Source organism: Actinia tenebrosa, unplaced genomic scaffold (genome assembly GCF_029948245.1).
Source record: "Actinia tenebrosa isolate PJP-AT-01 unplaced genomic scaffold, QUT_ActTen_1.0 PGA_scaffold12__29_contigs__length_12842862, whole genome shotgun sequence".
NCBI lineage: Eukaryota > Metazoa > Cnidaria > Anthozoa > Actiniaria > Actiniidae > Actinia > Actinia tenebrosa.
Window position 1 is genome coordinate 11,805,230 of NW_028292572.1, and position 16,226 is coordinate 11,821,455.

General features: G+C 35.7%; 2 protein-coding genes across 2 annotated transcripts; one reads left to right on the forward strand and one right to left on the reverse strand.

Moving 5' to 3' along the window:
- The first annotated feature begins 1,238 nt into the window (after nt 1–1,238).
- Nucleotides 1,239–14,333, forward strand: LOC148912260 (small integral membrane protein 8-like). Its single transcript, XM_089028564.1, has 4 exons — nt 1,239–1,320; nt 2,579–2,618; nt 13,450–13,559; nt 13,636–14,333. The coding sequence occupies exons 3-4, from the start codon at nt 13,470–13,472 to the stop codon at nt 13,771–13,773; spliced, it is 228 nt and encodes a 75-aa protein (XP_088884690.1). The 5' UTR covers nt 1,239–1,320; nt 2,579–2,618; nt 13,450–13,469; the 3' UTR covers nt 13,774–14,333.
- Nucleotides 14,045–15,661, reverse strand: LOC116299606 (transmembrane protein 53-A-like). The gene is made up of 2 exons (XM_031708281.2): nt 15,484–15,661; nt 14,045–15,247 (listed from the first exon to the last, which is right to left on the reverse strand). The coding sequence occupies exon 2, from the start codon at nt 15,245–15,247 to the stop codon at nt 14,285–14,287; it is 963 nt and encodes a 320-aa protein (XP_031564141.1). The 5' UTR covers nt 15,484–15,661; the 3' UTR covers nt 14,045–14,284.
- Nucleotides 15,662–16,226: the final 565 nt, after the last annotated feature.

Sequence of the window (16,226 nt, forward strand, 5' to 3'; positions counted from 1 at the left end):
CATGTGAGGAGCGTTTTCGAAGCTACCTCGTCCACATGTTAACACAACTGAACCAATCTAGTGCCATGATTTCGGCTTTGAGCATGTTAAAAACATCGCCTTGAGGAAATTAAAACAGTGGATGCTGAATGTTCAACGACAAAGAGATTTCTCTTTCAGCAACCGTGTTCTTAGTCTCGTACCGTGACCGTGAACTCTTTGTCTCGTAGAGCAAATAAGTAGTGATCCAAAATGGGCGATAAAAAGTCCGATCGGCTGTGACGATGAACGCATGAATATTCTTCTAAAAATAAGGAAGAGTAAAATACGCAGTTTCAAAAACCGGGAATGGAACTGAATAAAACAAAAGATATATAGCACTGAAAACAAGGTCTTCTGTCATCTTGGATAGAATCGGCCATGACGTCAGAATCCCCCGACATTTCCTTCTTCGTCCTAAACATATAATGGCCTAATTCACATATAACGGCCTTCACAAATCAGTATAACGGCCTTCTCAAATGCTTCCGATACTTCCGCCTTAACGTAAGTTCTCAACTGAAGTTCATTTTGTCGAACAAAAATTCTTTTCCAGTACTAAAGGTCAAAACGAATGCAAAAAGAAAAATTGTGTTTTCAAAGATGTTCTAGAAACGTCTGGAAAGGACGCGTGGTGGGCGAACAATTCGCCAACCGACGGGCGACAAACACAGTACGAAATGTAAGCCCATTAAAACTTTACATGTCAAACAAATTGGTTGATCATGTTAGCATCTAGATCTAACCGAGTAAACAATTCAAAACACAGTGAATTAGTCAGTTAGTGCTCATTTTTAGTTTAGTTCCGCTTTTTGAACTCTAAACGGGTTTTCAACTGTTCACAGTAGGATTCCATGGGATAAGCCATCTTGGTTTTGGTCATGGACTGATGTTAGGGTACATAATTGTGAATCAGTTTTGTAGAGTGATTTTCAAAAACCCGTGAAACAAAGTGTAATAACTAAGGTGTAATAACTTGTAATACACCGAAAACACAAAGAAAATCAAAAGAAAATGTGGACAATAAAGTGTATTAAAGCGTAATACGCTTAAGTGTATTTCACGGGTTTTTGAAAACCACTCTATATGAACACTGCTAAAGAAAATCTTTCTTTTCTAAAGTGTTCGGATTTCAGCTTATATGTTTGGTATATTTTTTTCTTATAGCAAGACCTTGATGGGTTCCAAGTCAAGAACTATTCAGTTCAACAGAAACCATGGGATACAAGATATAGGAATGGATGATGATTGAAGTGGCTGTTAAATGTACTAGTATCAAGCGCCAAAGTCTCAAGTATCAAGGTACTCAATGATTTCTAAGACCTCGTGCTTCTAAGACACAAAATGCAGGTATTTTTTTTACTCTTGGCCTGTTTATGCAATAGGTTGCCGGTGCATAAGCAATGCATGTCGTAGTAATTAACAAGGCGTGGTAGCACCATGCTGCGATGATCGGCTACTTCCAAAGACAACCCGTAAAAATAATTCATTGTGAACTGCCTTTTAATTTCATGTGTCGCTATCGCAATTTCTCTGCTATAAACAACTGCACGCCATTTAAACATTCGCTGTCACGCTCGATACCAAGATAACAGCCAACTAAGAATAAAGTCAGAAAGAAACAAAGAAAGAGACGGGTTAATGTTTTTCGATAGCGTTGAACCAAACCATTGTCAATGGAAGGGGTTCAGATTTTTTCAACTGACGAAATAGAAAACTTGGAAGCGGCGTCGTCGTAAATTTAAGCTTCTTTAAATATATTCTGCGAATGTTATTGCGCGGGGAAAAAAGTAATCCTTGTTTTGCGAGTGTAGAACTTAATGACTAGTCGCTAACGAACATGTGCGGCCGTACCTCGTTCCATGATCAAATTGGAATTTAGAAGTTAAAATTTGTGAACATAAGTGACGTCCAGAAATGTTTTTGCTCGGATACTTTCTTATCTAGGAGTATCTTTATTTATGTAAAGGTTGTAATTTCTAAGTTGATTCATTTGTGAGAAGGCGTGCCATGCAGGGACGTCCTGACTAAATGCTTTTGTCCTGATATTCTTTTCTCTTGGTGATTCTATTCTTATGTAAAGGGCTGCTTACTAGAGCAAGGATGTGACCTTGGGCCATCAACTATAAAACAGGCTAGATTCTTCGCTGTTTTATAAGGAAACATTAGGTATTCTCCCATATATTTGTACAATAGCTTAACACCTTTTATCGAAAATCAATTCACTAATACATTTAATGTCCAAGTTGAATGGGCCAATATCTTAACTCTTTCCAAAGAAACCGTTCTCTTAAATATCGTATTGTCAAACACAGAAACATGAGTACTGATTTACAATCGATTCGAAAACCTGCTTTGAAAACCAAGATGTTTGTACTGTTCCTTACGTTTGGTCTGTCTTAGTGTCCACAATTGTGACATGCTTTGACATTTCTCATGAAGGACACCAGCCAGTCGAGCATTGAACACCTTACCTATCCAAGCCCACTTATTCCCGCACAAGTATTTAAAATTTACTTTAAAAAAAAGAGAAAAATTTTTTCTTTGAATTTTTCCGCAGGTTGTGAAATCGACACGCGGCGATTCCCGAGGCATTGTGGGTAAGCATTCTGTTTTGGCGGTTAACCCAACAAAGCCATTGCCAACTCATATACACACGCTCGTAAATATTCGACCAGATACAAATTAGTAATATGTCAAAAAATTCAAAATATTATAATGAGGATCTCCGTAGACGCCGTTGTGTTTAGAAAGCGTCGAAAACAATTTGTAGAGCGACTTAGATTCAGTGCGGTGCTTTTAAAGCGTCGCGAACTATGGTAATTTATGCCAAATTTGCTGACAAATTAGTCTGTAAAATCCGCTCATAATAATGTTTCGATGGGGGGATAATTTTATAAAGTTAATCTAACTGATGAGCTACCTTAAGTAGAACTCCTTGTAAATGACCTTCTAATACATATGATTCTGACACGGTATCAGGTCTATGCATGTTAATCTGATGCTACGGAATTCAATCAAATTAACCGGCATTACCGGTCTGAGAGTATCCACCTTGTGATACCATCAAAATATTAATTTTATCACTGGTCTAGATATTAAGATTGATATATCTAAAAGGGTCTATCTAGACGAGCTAGAGTCAGTAAATGAAGCACTCTTGTGTTATCAGACGCCAACGAAATTAGGCATAAAGATAGCTTAACAGATATCTCCAGCTATCTCGCTTAAATAACCCTTTTTGTCTAGTACGTATGTAGCACTTCATAACACCTGTGTTTAATCCAACATCTGCCGTTCGAGTCCGGCAGTGGAAAAATGTTTTCAAAAAGTATTCAGAAAACATAAGGATTGAAACGCTCGTATTTATCCTCATGAATCCTGACGAGTTCTCTTCGATCTTGGTTTATATAAAGATTCTTTTCAGCATTATAATATTATTTGTCATACGATTCCTGATGTTAAATGGTTTAATGGTGGATTTTTTGGCAAGGCAGACTTCTCCTTGATAATACATTCTCTCCTATCGTTACGACAATTTTTCTTGATATAATTCTTTACTCACTTACGTGTTGCTTTCGTGAGGAAGCTATCACACGTTTCTCACATTTATCATGGCTTCCCAGCGATAACCGGCAGTGTTTTTTAATATCTTGTCTTGCCCGTGTTATCAACAAGGCACATCTTGTCATTCAGCAGACTAAATGAAGTCTTGTTTCTTTGTTTTTGTGTTCACATCTGCAAGGTCGGTTTTAACACAACCCCTCAAGCAACTCGACCAGCTTTTTCTTATCTCTCTTGTCTGTTAATCACCCTACTAATTTCAAAACTTTTCTATTTTCTTTTACTAACACTTTCAACAATGATTTTATTATTTTATGTTTCATGAGGAAACAATACTCTAACAGCCTATTCATCGTTGGAGAATGATTCCATCAAGTATTGTTGTCTCGATGTTTGAGTGTTCACATTGGTCTTAACATTAAGCTCCATCAAACAGATGCGGAATCATTTGATATTTCTCATTATAACTATCACGAGTAATAAGATTCCTTTACCGGGTGTCCTGAACTGTAAGAATAGGAAGACTCATTAGAGAGAAAAATGTTCGTTCTATTTTTTTCTCAATGTCATCCCCAAATATTTTCCCACACAGATATACTGATAAAAAATCGACGAATTTAAGGCGTATCCACCTCAGTTCCCTTCCGTCTCCAAAATGAGGGAGAATTAAAAAAATAGAAAATAATTAGATAAACTATAAATAAATTTTTTTATTCGCCATAAAGGTGCTGCTACCTTGAATGAATCTAATTGGGGTCTTTAAAAACCTTTATCAGACTTAACCCTTCAATATTGGAATGGAAATACCTCGAATAACATTATAGTCTCCAATGAATGGACTGAAATACTTCAGATAAGACGAAACCGCGTGCGCCCCTTAAGCGGTTCATTCCCTGCGCCAACCCGCGTGTTGATTGTAAAACAAATAAGTTAAACTGTGGGTGTGGTTAGAGAATTAACGCACTTTTTAAATTTCCTTATAATACCAACCCGTTTGATGACAATATTATCATTGTTCATAAAACCTCTTACACTTAAATTATTCACCGAAACTTTTAGGATCCGTTTTCTTTGCTTGCCGCTTGAGGGAGTTGCATTTGTAAACATCCCCCAAAAACCCGAGAAAATGTTTTTTTTTTAAATAGTTCGAAGAAATATTATTTACACTCTATATTAATTTACCAACCCACAAAGAACACCCCCAAACAGTTCAGATTTGATTACGAAAAACAAATACCGTCAGACTCGCTATTTCATGACTAGTTTAGGTAATTCGCCAATAACTTCGTTCTCTTCCATAAAAATTGATAAAAGATGGTCAGTATAAGGGCTGTGTTTGTCAGTATTTTTCATTGTACTGGTACTTAATTGTTATTCCAAGTTCTTCTATAGTTGATCCAGTCGTTGTTTAATATCGTCAACTAAAGCATTGTCTAATCCCTTCAATCCCGGGAGAAATGGTTTACTTAGTTTTCTTGTCATTTTGACATGTTATCCTTGTCAATTTGAACAGGAATGTTACATTTGAGTGTAAAACGAATATCAGAAGAATATAAAAAACAACGTGGATTCTTTTAAAGCTTTTAAAAATCTGTAAAAGTGAAACTCTTTCAAGAACAGCATTACGCGAAGTACTTTATAAAACCATTTTTTTTGGAAGAGATAATGCCATTGATCACAATACCTTATGAATATCTTTACAAATATTCTTTAAGATATGACTGAAGGCTTGGAAATATAGTCCATATGAAAATGAATCCATGAACATAAAATATCCCGGCAGCATTCCTATGAATAGAATATATGGGACCATCCCGCAAATAAAGTCCAATTCATTCAACTTTTTCTTGTTTTGGACTAAGAACTGCGTTATTCTAGAGCAAGGTGACAGTGTTCCAAGCACAAATAAACTAAATTGACAAGTTTCATATCCAGCTGAAGATATTCCCTTTCATCTGACCGACTTGTTCACTAAACCTGCAATCACAACGACAATAAAAGGTCCAAGTGAGAAAATGCATTAAACAACAGATAAGGTAAGACGAAAATAGAGCAGATACAGCCACAGTAGCAAGAAATTCTATCAATTTTTTTTTCATTAAAATAGCCTGTTTTATTTTATTTTTTATAGTTTTTTTTTTTTTTTTTTTTTTTTTTTTAGTTTTGGCTTTCCAATCTTTTTTTATTTTAGCTCCAACGCCCGGATGAATTCAACTGTTAGGAACTTACGTCTATTTAGGCCGAGTTCACAATGAGAATAAGTTTTTTCAAGAATAAAACCTTTGAATTAATAAATATCTAAAGATATAAGTAAATAGATAAAACATGGCTGTGATAAGATGAGATGTAATTGGTTACTAACAAGCAGTGTGCTCTATCACGTGATGGAACCACGATGTTTCAACATAATCCATTAGCAATACCACGAGACTTTGAAAAGACGATCTCAACAAAAAAGCGTATTTGAAAGACACATCTCTTGTCTATAAATATTCGATAGATAATCATGAATTACAGCAGCGTATAAGTTTTTTCATAATAGAACATATTTATCATGTAGAGACTAGCAAACAAACCTGCGTTCGATATTCTCGTAAATAAGATGCAGTTAATGTGCCACGGTGCTATCTTGTGAGAAGTAGATGGAAAACCTTAAATTACTGCGTAGTATAATGTTTCTTTGCTATAAAACAGGGCAAACAAATTTGTGTTTCTTAGCCTCGTAAAAAACAAGTTTCTCAAATTTGAGGCTGTTACTTTAGTACAAACCTATTGTTCTTATAATAGGATTTATTAATGATACCTTTATAATTACGCTAAAAGCTTTTTAATCTCATGTTAAAACATGTTTTTATTCTTTTGTCACGGACCATGCAGGATTTTTTCCCCTTCTTATTGAAGCCAATTCGGCCAATTGATATTTTCTTAAAACTTGACCCCCAATTTTTTTCGAGTTATTTTAAATTTTCTTATCGCAAATCGAGACTACTGTTTTAAGAAATATATGTTTCATAGTCGTTTTTTGTCATTTATCACAGTTGATGTGTAAAGGAATGGTGCCGGTACTGAGTACATTGACATTGATATGAAAAAAACAAATCGGTCACACTTTTTGAACAAAATAACTAACTAGAAAACTAATTGACTATAGAGAGTTGCGATATTATATGTCGGGTGGTAAAGTGAATTAATCTATAGTTCTCAAAGCTATAATAGTTATAATATCGAATATGCATCTTACATGATATTGGACGAGTATTGGCAATAGTCCTCTAGTAATTGTCACATGCAGATTCGTACCCATTCATGCTAGCCTTCATTTTTTTCGGACTCCCCCTTCCTTCACAAAACCCTAACCACCTATATTCCGATCAGATCTGTGAGTAAGCCGCCATGCCCTGAGTTGGATCAGCCCAGAGGTTGTTTCAGGGTTCAATCTGTGATTTAGCCATGCCCTGACTTAGATCAGCCCAGATGTTGTTTCAGGGTTCGACCTGTGATTTAGCCATGCACTGACTTAGAGGTTGTTTCAGGGTGCAATAAAATTTGGATGACTTTTTTTCATCTATCCTTTCAAAAACTGATAATAACTTGCCATGGGACTGCGTTGGAATGCAACAAGTAAATAAGATTGAAACTCAAACACCATTTAGAAAATATATTAACATTATAACATTATTGACGTTTAGTTTAGTTTTCTTCTTATTCACTTATCATTTCAAAAGGACTTTTTAAATTTTAGAACAATTGTCGGTTATGCTTTTACTGAGTACCATAACTTATTCAGTGTATCAGTGCAATAAAGCCTATAGTCTTCCAAACGTTTAGAGTCCATTTGAAATGATTCATGCATAGACAAAGGTTCTTTAAAATAACATATCTTCAAGACTCGGTCATTGTTCTCTCCAAGTGGTGTGCGTATCGCGTCAATTTGCACGGATATCGAGACCTGTGACATGGATTTAACGGGATTAGTAAATCTGGAGATTGTTTTTTAATGTGTTTTTCATGATATTAGTGACTAGTTGAGTAAGCCACTTGCTTTTTAATAGCTCACTATGATGGACTTTGCAAAATTACTGGTTCCATAAACCCTTACTTTGCATCTGTAGTTAATAGACGGAAACACGTATATAGGAATTAACTATGTTTGCATGACAACGCCTTCGTATTTTTGATGCTAGTATAGTAGCAAGTCTTCTAAGCCTGCACTAGCAGAAAAGGACGTATTATGAACCATGTCCAATGTAAATCGATTGATTCCGTCTTAGAAAGTGAAGATAAGGGTTCAATCTTTTCGTCACTAAAACTTATCAAATCAAGTCTCGTGGTTTTTAGAGTGATTTCTGTTAAGAAAAATAGAACTGTCTAACTCCTATCTTTTGTTTATGAAGAAACAAACTGACGTATATTTTACGGCTATTTTGGTTTTTTTAGTTTTTTTTTTTTTTTTTTTTTGCCTTCCAACTTACTTTCAATAATAGATTTCTCGATAGAGGTTATCAAAAAAGAAATAATGAAAAAAACACACAAAAAAAGAAAAAAAAAAATGCATTACAACTTCTCTATCATTGGCGATGCAAACATTTTTCTTTGTACTACAAATTCAATAGTTTTATTTTTCTTTAGTCATTTATCTTACGAATCACACAAAACTGTAAATATTTTGGAGTCTAAAGCAAAAACACATTACAGTTTCCATTTACTAACAACAACAACATGGCATTTTTAAAATATTTATTGCTTTCAATGGCATTAATGAATTTTCTCCCAAGGATACGAGTTCAAACAAACATCTTTTTTATATCGTATCACTTAAAAACGTTTACTAATATAAACTCACAATTTCCTTTATTATAGCCAATTGTTTCCTAAGTATTTACTGTAAGTATTAGATAGAATACTCTTGGCTTTAATGCTTGACCTTTTTTGAGCAGCATTAATAATGAAACGACCTGTAACAATAGCAACATAAATTATTCAAGAATTCTATATCTTCAATATAGACCACATAGATAAACATTACAGTATAAAGTACGATAACAATACAAATGTTTTGAAAACTTAAATATTCCTTTCTTGTGTAGTTTCCTTTTCTTGACTTTATATTCAGTTTTTTCTTGAATTGTTTTCAGTGAGCTTTGAACTACAATCAGGTAGATAATGATGCATGAGTTTATTATTTTAATTTCTTTATTTCTTTAATTTTTTTTTTAAGCAATGAAAAAAATTGTTCATCCCTTATATCTTAGAGCGCTTCGAATTGTTCTCTACCTTCCCTTCCTTTATCTCTTTCTCTCTCTCTCTCTCTCTTTTCCCACCTTTTCTCCTGAATTGATCCATTTTCCGCCCAAGGATGTAAATAGCTCCTAGGTAAACCGGGTGTTAGGATATCTCTCTCTTAAGACTCAGTTTAAAGTTGATACTAATTGCATTAGACACTAATACTATTGCTTTCTTTATCCTGCTTCCAATTACTAATATTTTCCTTTTCACCATGACTTAAGTAAAAGGTTTGTAATAGCAAAAAAACAAAAAAAAAAACAAAAAACAAAAAAAACAAAAAAAAACAACAACTAATTGACACGTCATGACTAAATTAGATCTATCTTTTGATTCGATTCCTGGACTCAACACCACATGTCGGTAGAGTCTGTTAGTTCTCCCTCCGCAAGACCCCACACGCTAAATTGCACTTTCGATCTGTGGGTTATCCGTGCTATGACTTAGATCAGCCCAGAGGTTGTTTCAGGATTTCATCTGTGAGTTAGCCATGCCCTGACTTAGATCAGCCCAGAGGTTGTTCCAGGGTTCTATCTGTGAGTTAGCCATGCCCTGACTTCGTAGATCAGTCCAGAGGTTGTTTCAGGGCGTGATCTGTTAGTTAGCTATGCCCTGACTTAGATCAGCCCAGAGGTTGTTTCAGGGTTCAATCTGTGAGTTAGCTATGCCCTACTTAGATCAGCCCAAAGGTTGTTTTAGGCTATCTATAAAAGGTTTAGGTTAAAAGGTTTTGATGGCAAAGGAAATTCAAATGAAACTGCCCAAGGCAAAACCAAAGTTGTGTCGTAGGGCTCTTATTGCATGGAATTAACATCGATTTAGCGTAGAAACAAGGCAACAAAAAAAAGTCCATGGGATATGAATTCATTAAACTACGTTTTTAGAAATTCCACAATCTACCTCGAGCTACATCGATATCTTCTATCAATACAGGTTAACGAACTAGCTACCCGAAAATAAATATGGCCCAAAAAAACTGACGAACTCCTCATTAAAGTTTAACGATTTATTATATTTTACCTTAAACTATTTTCATTTCTTTTACTGGCTGATATCATCTCATCCATATTTTTCTCTTCAAAGCTTACGTTTTAACATAGTTAGAATCAAAATACAATGTTCCGGCTAAAATATGTAATGCGTAACGTAGAGTTATGATAGGACCCACTTGTCCTATACCTGATCATCTTGAACAATTTTTTTTTTTTTTTTTTTTTTTTTTTTTTTTACTGTAGGAATTTTAATAAAGCATTTAAAAAGTAACGACATTGTTTGTTTGCATTATCTGTAATTTTTTATGTTCCTCAAAATTTGAAATAAAACAATCCAAAAGGGAGTTTTATCCCATTGTTTTAATTTGTCTCCTTTAGGCTTGCTGTGTATATAACTAGGAATAGTGATAAGACAAGGTGAGAATCTATATGTTAAGGTTTCATAAACCCTTAAAGAGTATAAAATAGGTAATCAGCGGAGTGATAGGATATTTTGATTTTGTTATTATTATTATTTTATTTTTAATCAGAAGTACATACAAGAAAAGCTTTTCTTGTAACACCTGAAGCACATGTCACAATACGAGCTATGCAACTAGCGTGCTACACCCATGCTTGCACCTTACTTATCTATGGTTCCTACCGACCACCTGCATGTCCGCACATGGCTTTAACCGTTTCACACTGTAGCTGGATTTTTATTTGATTCTCTGGAACAAACTGCTATGATATTCTGGTTAAATCTATTTTTTAGACGTTTTTAAAATTTGTCTTTCTTGCTTCTTGCTGCCGAGTTCAAACGCTTTACTATTTAGTTTCTTTTTCCAGCTTTTCTACCTCTGTTTACTTCATCGGTGTTTCTATTGCTGGAAAAGTTGCTTTCAAGACTCGATCGAGAAGAAGAACATTAGTCAGGCATGGTGCAACCAGTTTGAAAACTTTATTTATTTAGACTAATCCAATAAATAAACGGAAAATATATAAAAAAGGAAATTGTGTTCCTGTATGGTCAGTATGGCGCACGTATTTGAGCATGCAGAGATTAGAAAGGCATTGTTAAAACTTGCAAACTTTATTAGTTAAGTAAAAGCTGTCAATGACTATTTCTTAGTCATATCTGGATTTTTTAATTTAAGGTGTTATTTAGGAAGGTGGCTTGTCGACAATATCTTGCTGCTTGATCATCTAAGCTCCATGCCATCATTCACTATGCAAGAGAATGGAATACTTAACCATGGTTGACCTCATAGGACGAGATAAAACTGTTTACTCTGCAGCCCTTGCTTGATTTATATTCCGGATCAAGGTTTTTTAGTTCGTTGTCAAGGCTATCTGACTGGGCTCAGTTAACCGTGAAGGTACAAAATGTGTTATCAATAGAAACAGGCTATAAATAGTGGTCAAAAAACTAACAAATAATATTTGTGGTCACACAGCATGTGGTTAAGTATACAGAGATCCACTACGCTGCACACACAGCTTGTAGTCCGACATAATGGCTCATCCAAACCACACAAAAAGGGCAATTAAATTTCATTTAGCAAAGCGTAAAAACAGTTAAAGACACAATTTGTTGCTCAGTGGGATTACACCTGTGACAGTTGAGCTGGCGCTGCGCATCAATCATTAGGGACTTTACGACAGAGACGTCAACCGGACTGAAGTGTGAATAACTTCTATTTAGGGTTCTGTTCATTGGATATTTCATTTAAGACATTGTCAGTGAAATCAACTCATCCACAGGAAAGACAGACTTTGAAAGCACTGCGCATCAAACATTCATTGACAATGAAAAAGTAGGGGACGGGAGAGAGGGGAAAGCACTGCGCATCAAACATTCATTGAAAATGGAAAAGAGTAGGGGACGGGAGAGAGGGGAAAGCACTGCGCATCAAACATTCATTGAAAATGGAAAAGAGTAGGGGACGGGAGAGAGGGGAAAGCACTGCGCATCAAACATTCATTGACAATGGAATAGAGTAGGGGACGGGAGAGAGGGGAAAGCACTGCGCATCAAACATTCATTGACAATGAAAAAGAGTAGGGGACGGGAGAGAAGGGAAAGCACTGCGCATCAAACATTCATTGACAATGAAAAAGAGTAGGGGACGGGAGAGAGGGGAAGGCACTGCGCATCAAACATTCATTGACAATGGAAAAGAGTAGGGGACGGGAGAGAGGGGAAAGCACTGCGCATGAAACATTCATTGACAATGTTTGAAAATCGACCAAAATGCATTAACAATCATTAAGGGAAGCCATTCAAATATTAACCAATTAAAAATCGAGACGAGCTAGCATCGCGGTAACATTAACATTGCAAAAGAATTTGTTAATGTGAACGGACAACGTTTAATGTATTTTGGAAATACTAGAAAATGAGCCCCCCCCCCCCCCCCACGATCCAAATGTTAACAGATTTTTTCTGATGTTATATAAATCTCATTCCCACCCTACAGCAACAGGCAATTAAACACTGTCCGTCATGTGCTGTCAATCAAAGCGGAGTATTCCGACTATTTCTTGATATCAATTAGCTGAATGAATCTCATTACCACCCTACAATGACAAGCAAACACAGCCCGTCTTGTGCTTTCAATCAGATAGTATTATATTGCTTGGTATCAACTAGATGAATGAAGCATTAAGCATTTTAAACCGATGAGTCTCATGGATCACGGTTTTGGGCGCTAACGCAAACCACGCCAGAACCTTCACCATGTTTATAGTTATGACAATCTCATCCACCGGGAAATATCAACTGTGCCAAAGATCTTTCCCATCCATGAACCCCAATCTTGTCCAAATTAAATCTTGCGTTGCCTTGTGCTGAAGACGCAGTAGACAATACTAGTTGACGGCGCACCACATACTTTAAAGAAAGCCATGGCTACCCCACCCTATGAGTTGACAACCTTCCAAAGCACTTTCCCGTCCGTTACAGTTGACATCGTCCATCACGATAGGACCCGCACCATTTCCTTAACCAAATGTCACACTACTCAGTGCTGCGGATGTACGACAGCACACCCGCATATTGAAGTCTGAATTTTATTTTTTAATCAAAAGGTGTGTCTGTTTACGTTTCTGGTTTTTTTTTTTTTTTTTTTTTTTTTTGGAAACCTGGCAAACCATTTAACGTCATTCTTTCTTTCCCTTTCTTTCTTTCTTTCTTTCTTTCTTTCTTTCTTTCTTTCTTTTTGTCTTTCTTTCTTTTTTTCTTTTTGTCTTTATTTATTTATTTATTTATTTCTGTCTGTCTGTCTTCCCTCCTTCCTTCGTTCCTTTCTTTCTTTCTTTCTTTCTTTCTTTCTTTCTGGTCTTTTTAATTTTGCAACATAGAACACATATTAGTCAGAACGGGAAAAATGCCTCGTTTAAGCGAGAGGGAATTTTGTAGTCTCATTCAAAATTAACATGTCATTAAACGGAAATATTTAACTTAGTTCCAGAGAATTACGTCAAACACGATATTTAACTACATTTATTTAACCTGGGAAGTCCCTGCTGACATGCGATTATTCTTTGATGTTTGGGATTCCTGTGGAATTCTTCGAGCAAAAAACATATTGGGCTACCTTTGGTTCCACAGGGTGACCGTGAAGAAACAACATGGCAGACAGTGGACAACCGAAGGGTCCTCGTCCAAGACAGTCAACCTTTGCTTTTAGGCTAATAAATCCAGAACTGTTCATCAAACCGGTAAGAAATAATTGTATTATATTATAATTCATTGATATTTACTAAAAATACAGCTTAAAATGCATGATTGTTTTAGAATAAAGCGGTGATGTCGTTTGGAATAGCTGCTCTCTTTGGTTGTGTGATGTACTTGGGTTTCATGAGCATATCATCTGGAGATAACAAGAAATCTTCTCCTTCTACTGCTCCACCAAGAAAGTCAAAATGGGATTAATGAAATGCTTAACGAGGAGTTAATCAAAAATAATATAAACATCTTGAGACAGTTCTACTCATTTTTTGTACATTCACTTTTTCATCCATAAGTACTCTTTCTTTTAATTGGTCAATATGAGATTGGTCATTAACACCGAAAATAAAAGGAAAAATAGTTTATCTGTAATAATGATCTTGGAAGGTCCACCATAACCTCAACTCGAAACTACTGTTGTGAGACAGTTCTGTCAAAAACAACCATGTTGGATAAAAAGTAATGACACATGACAAAGTGGTTTAATGTCCCAATGAAGGGCAAGTTTATTAGCAACAATCAGCTAATAAAAGATACATGACATGCATCCTTGGAAACCCAGGGGTAAAATTCTGTCGCTCGTTTAAGTATGTTTTTAAATATTGAGGCCCTGTTGGGGGCAGCATCACAAGAGGCATGAACTAGCAATGAACAATTATTGCAGTCTTACGTCAATAAAATGTTGGAATTATAAGTTACTTAACTAAAATGTACTTTACATTTTCTTTAGACAATTATCAATAAAGTCATAAACAATTCTTGTATATTCATTAGGGTGTTCTCTATAATGATTGACATGGTGGGATTTTTCCCAACATTTAGCTACAACATGAACTCCCCTCTTTCTCCTTTCATTAATAAAATGTTCAATATCTTCAGAAGGTGCAAACGGATCGGTTTTAGAAAACAAAACAAGTTGATCACAATTAATTGGTGAATTGGTTATGCTATGCATGTATCTCTTAATGTTAGGGTCTATGAGAATCATAAGAGGTATAGATATTCCTAAACCATACCACACAAGCCACCTTACAATTGGGTTTCCTATATATCCAGTGATAGTCTTTTGGACTATTTTTACACTTTTCATTTCAGGAACCACTGGAAAGCTATCAAATATAGACCCAGCTACTTTAATCTTGTCAAAGTACTTGCTCTCTGGAGTTGACAAAGCTTCTGTCAGTTGAAAAAACACTGCACCGCCTCCATTACTGAATGCATAAAGGAAAACAGGTCGACTTGAACAGTTCATTTCAAGAAGCACGTCCAAGATTCGATGTGCAATTTCCTTCACCTTTGATCCACTCCTAAAAAATGTGTTGAATGGATTTGCAGTAGAACACAATGTATCATATCCTCTCTTCTCAAACATTTCACTGTATTTTGCTAGATACTTGTGTTGAGAATTATTCCACCCAAGAATTACTACAATAGGATTGGGTTTATCTATCCCTTTGACATTCTCTCTGATAGTAAAACCAAATTTTTTATGAGATTGGTAGGCTGCTGAAATACTTCTGCCAGCATCATCAAAACCTGAAGTGTGGAGTCTGGAAAGTCTATATAACTTCAAAGTTCTTTGATTGAATGGTTTTAGTGACGTTAAACCAGGAAGACAGGTGGTACTCCAGCTAACGGTGGACCTCAGAGGTGCTGTCGATAAAACCCTGGAAAGCATCTAAACCAGTACAAGTAAAAAGTTATCAGTTCAAACAACGACGTTAGTAAACAACAATCAATAAAAAAATCACCCGTACTAAAATATTTGACAGTTTTTATTGGTCGAATAGAAAAATAGAAATATTTATGAATTTTCGTTGACTTCACTTTTCTCCTGGATTGTTTTTTTTTTTTTTTTTGACCAAAGTAAATGCATTCAAATTAGTTTAACTTGACTCATATAGATTAATTTACCTTTTGTGAAGAGAAAAAAATACTTTTCTATTTTTTTCTCTGTGATTTTCCCTCTGTTTTCTTGGTTTTTCTCACTACTCTTCTGTTGTGATACTCTCACTCTACGACTTAGATCCAGTCTCTTACGTAATTATGTACCACAGGAAAACCGCCAAGAAAAGGCTTTTTTGAGTGTTTGGTCGGTTGGGCCTTAGGCCCGAGATTCCCAGGTTAGTTGGACCTTGGTTGTTTTGTAAAGAGGAAAATCCAAACTAAGAGAAAAAGAGACGAAAGTGAAAGCAATATCGATTAGAAAAACACAGTATTTTATTTTTAAGAAATAGTTTGCTTTAAAGCGAGGAATGGCATCGTATACTAAGAAGAAAGGGAGGGAAAAGGAAGAGAAATTAATATTGAACACACACAAAAATAAGTACTACGCTTCTCTAATATTTTGCAATGATCTCTTGCGAGCTGCGAGACATGACTGAACTGTACTCTTTGAAAAGGGATCGATGTGAAGAGCTAGTTTTGGTCTGTATTTTTCAATATGTTGTACAACAAAAGAAAGAGGTTTAGACGTAAATAATAAGTACACTGACTAAATAGTAAATAATAATGCAAAAAAGATAAGGACTTGAAAGGCACGAAAAGGTTGGCTGCGAAATTAGGCAAGGCTAGCCTGCGTGGCTCGGCTCCCCCTCCCCCTCCCCTAGGGCCTAGACGCAGGCTAGCGAGTAACAAAAGGCACCTCAGTCCCTTCT

Bases quoted from the DNA above. Each gene is read 5' to 3' on its own strand.
- LOC148912260 (XM_089028564.1), top strand. From the start codon at position 13,470: ATGGCAGACAGTGGACAACCGAAGGGTCCTCGTCCAAGACAGTCAACC. The intron at 13,560-13,635 runs GTAAGAAATAAT...TGATTGTTTTAG, and splicing joins CAGAACTGTTCATCAAACCG to AATAAAGCGGTGATGTCGTT.
- LOC116299606 (XM_031708281.2), bottom strand. From the start codon at position 15,247: ATGCTTTCCAGGGTTTTATCGACAGCACCTCTGAGGTCCACCGTTAGC.